Source organism: Penaeus japonicus, unplaced genomic scaffold (assembly GCF_977035675.1).
Source record: "Penaeus japonicus unplaced genomic scaffold, GWHDUDI00000001_assembly GWHDUDI00000004, whole genome shotgun sequence".
Classification (NCBI taxonomy): Eukaryota; Metazoa; Arthropoda; class Malacostraca; order Decapoda; family Penaeidae; genus Penaeus; species Penaeus japonicus.
Window position 1 is genome coordinate 16,259,885 of NW_028234406.1, and position 2,500 is coordinate 16,262,384.

The window sequence follows — 2,500 nt, forward strand, 5'->3', positions numbered from 1 at the left end:
CCACAGCCTGGAAAGGGATCCCGAGATGAGGACAAAAATCCGACACACGAGTAATACTAGAGTCTTATCGGCAGCCAGAGTGGCAATATTACTCGCAACTCTTATCTTCATTGTTCCTCCTCACCAAAAGCGATTGCGGAAGTGGTCATGATGATAATAAGGTCAGATTCTGAGAAGTGAACACAGGTACTCACAAACTTCATCCTTGTATCCGTTATTAAGTCAAGTCGACTACGCCAACCGATAGCTGGAGTAGTCTCTTATATACTGCCTCTTGGAGACTGCGACGCGGAGGGGAGAAGCGGGTGGGGGTAGGGGAAAGGGGAAGGGGGAGGGAGGGGGAGGGGTGAAGGGTCGGGGGAGGGGGATGCTGAAGGAGGACGATGAAGGGGATAGGTATTCGGTGAGAGGATCAAGGGGAAAGTCGGTCGGCAGGGGAAGAAGAAAAAGGAAGAGGGGGAGAGGGGTGGAGGAATAGTGGGGAGGGGGGGGGGCTGGTGGATGAAGTGGAGCAAGGGGGGAGGGGGAGGGAGGGGGATTATCGGGAAGAGGTCAGGCCTTGATAAGTGAGACTCCCTAGCCCTTGCCGACCCGACCTCCCCCTCCCACTCCCCCCCATCCCACTATCCCTTACCCACTCACTACCCCTTCCATCCCTCCCCCCTCCCCCCTACACACCCCCTATCCCTCTCCACTACCTCTACGTAGCCTCTACCAAAAACAACAATCTCCCCTACCCCCCTTTTTTATTTACCTGGCATAGATTCTCATTATAGACTCTTCTAGCCTTGGCGGGGAAAGTGGTCCAAGTGTTTGCTATTTGGAGACGCCAGGATGTCAGATGGTTGTCAGTCATTTCACATTATTTGATGTCATTTTCAGCAGAATGTCACGTGGGACGTCCAATCAGATTTTGGTGATTCGAATGTTTATATGATTACTATTTCTACTATTGATGCTGCTGCTGATAGCAATGTTTATTTATTTGAGTAGTAGTAATAGCAGTGCTAATTGGAGTAGGTATAGTATCAGAGTTGCATGTTCATTATGCTGGCAGTAACGGTAATTATGATCATGATAACAATGGATACAATAATAATGATATGAAATAATAAACAAAGAATGATAACAACAATATCAGTATCTAATCATAATGCCATGATAATGATTACAATGATAATGATTAATGTAAGAAAATTATGATAATAATATTGATGATAATAATAATATTGGCAATAATGATTTTGCAATATCAATTATTATGACAAAAGTAAGGATTATTGCAAAGATAATGATAATGATAGCAATAATGATAGTAATATCAGAATGATAATGGTAATGATATACTTGCTATCATTTTGATAACGATAATCATAAAGATGATTATGGTGATGTTAATAAGGATGATGATAAAAGTAGTGATATTAATAATGATGATAATAATGCCACTAATGATAATAATGAAAATATTATAATTAATGATAATAATGCTGATACTAATGATAATAATGATAATGATATTAATAATGATAATAATAATAGTAATAATAAAATAGCGCTCTGGTAATCATCATCATCATTATCATCTTCAACGATAATCCTTTTACCCAAATCGTGCTGTTGTTTCTACCAACATTACGATTGGTTCTGTTACAACTACCATTTCCAACTACTGCTACAAGGTCTCTTGATAATGATGATGATGATAATAGTTATCGTATTAACATCAGTAGTAGCATGTCATTAATGGTGATAGAAATGATGATTATGATGATAATAGGATTATTTTGGTAATCACGATAATAGTATTAGAAATAGCCTGATAATTTCCATGGCTGAAAAGTAACTACGGTGATAATTAAGAAAATAACTGTGATGACCATGTTCATGAAAATAGTGCTGATGATTGTAATAATTGCCTTTGCTATAGTGATGATTATGATGAGGATAATGGTGATGATGATATTATAATGATAGTGATAGTATCAGTGCTACTGTTGATTATAGTAACAATAATGATATAATTGATAATAACAATAACAAGGATGGTGTGGTAACAATAGTATCAACAATGATAATGACAATGATGATGGTAATGATAATAATGATAATAGTGATAATAGCAATGATGATGACTATAATGATAACAATGGTGATAATGATAATGGTAAGGATATTAATAAGAGTAATGATGATAATGACAGTAATGATAACAATAAACATAATAATGACAATGATAATGGTGATAAGGATGATAGTGATAACGATAAATAATGATAATAATGGTAATGATAACAGTATTGATAATAACAATGATGATGTTGATTAAAAACACAAATAACATTAATAACAATGATGATATCAATGATAATGATGAGGACAGAAATAACACTGATGATAATAATGCTAATACTAATACTAATACTAATGATGATAGAGAAAGTGATATTAATAATGATGATATCAATAATGATAATAATAATGATGATATTGATAATGA

General features: G+C 35.9%; 2 protein-coding genes across 2 annotated transcripts in view; one reads left to right on the forward strand and one right to left on the reverse strand.

Moving 5' to 3' along the window:
- Window positions 1-277, reverse strand: part of LOC122252478 (cuticle protein AM/CP1114) — a 915-nt gene extending 638 nt beyond the window's left edge. The window contains exons 1-2 of the mRNA XM_043014969.2: window positions 195-277; window positions 1-7 (exon numbers count right to left, since the gene is read on the reverse strand). The exon at window positions 1-7 is cut by the window's left edge and continues 199 nt beyond it. Coding sequence (XP_042870903.1) covers window positions 1-7; window positions 195-203 — 16 coding nt within the window. The 5' untranslated portion in view covers window positions 204-277. The remainder of the gene's footprint in view (window positions 8-194) is intronic.
- LOC122252481 (cuticle protein AMP4-like) overlaps window positions 1-2,500 on the forward strand; it is a 46,640-nt gene that overhangs the window by 6,444 nt on the left and 37,696 nt on the right. The gene's annotated exons all lie outside the window — the stretch shown is intronic.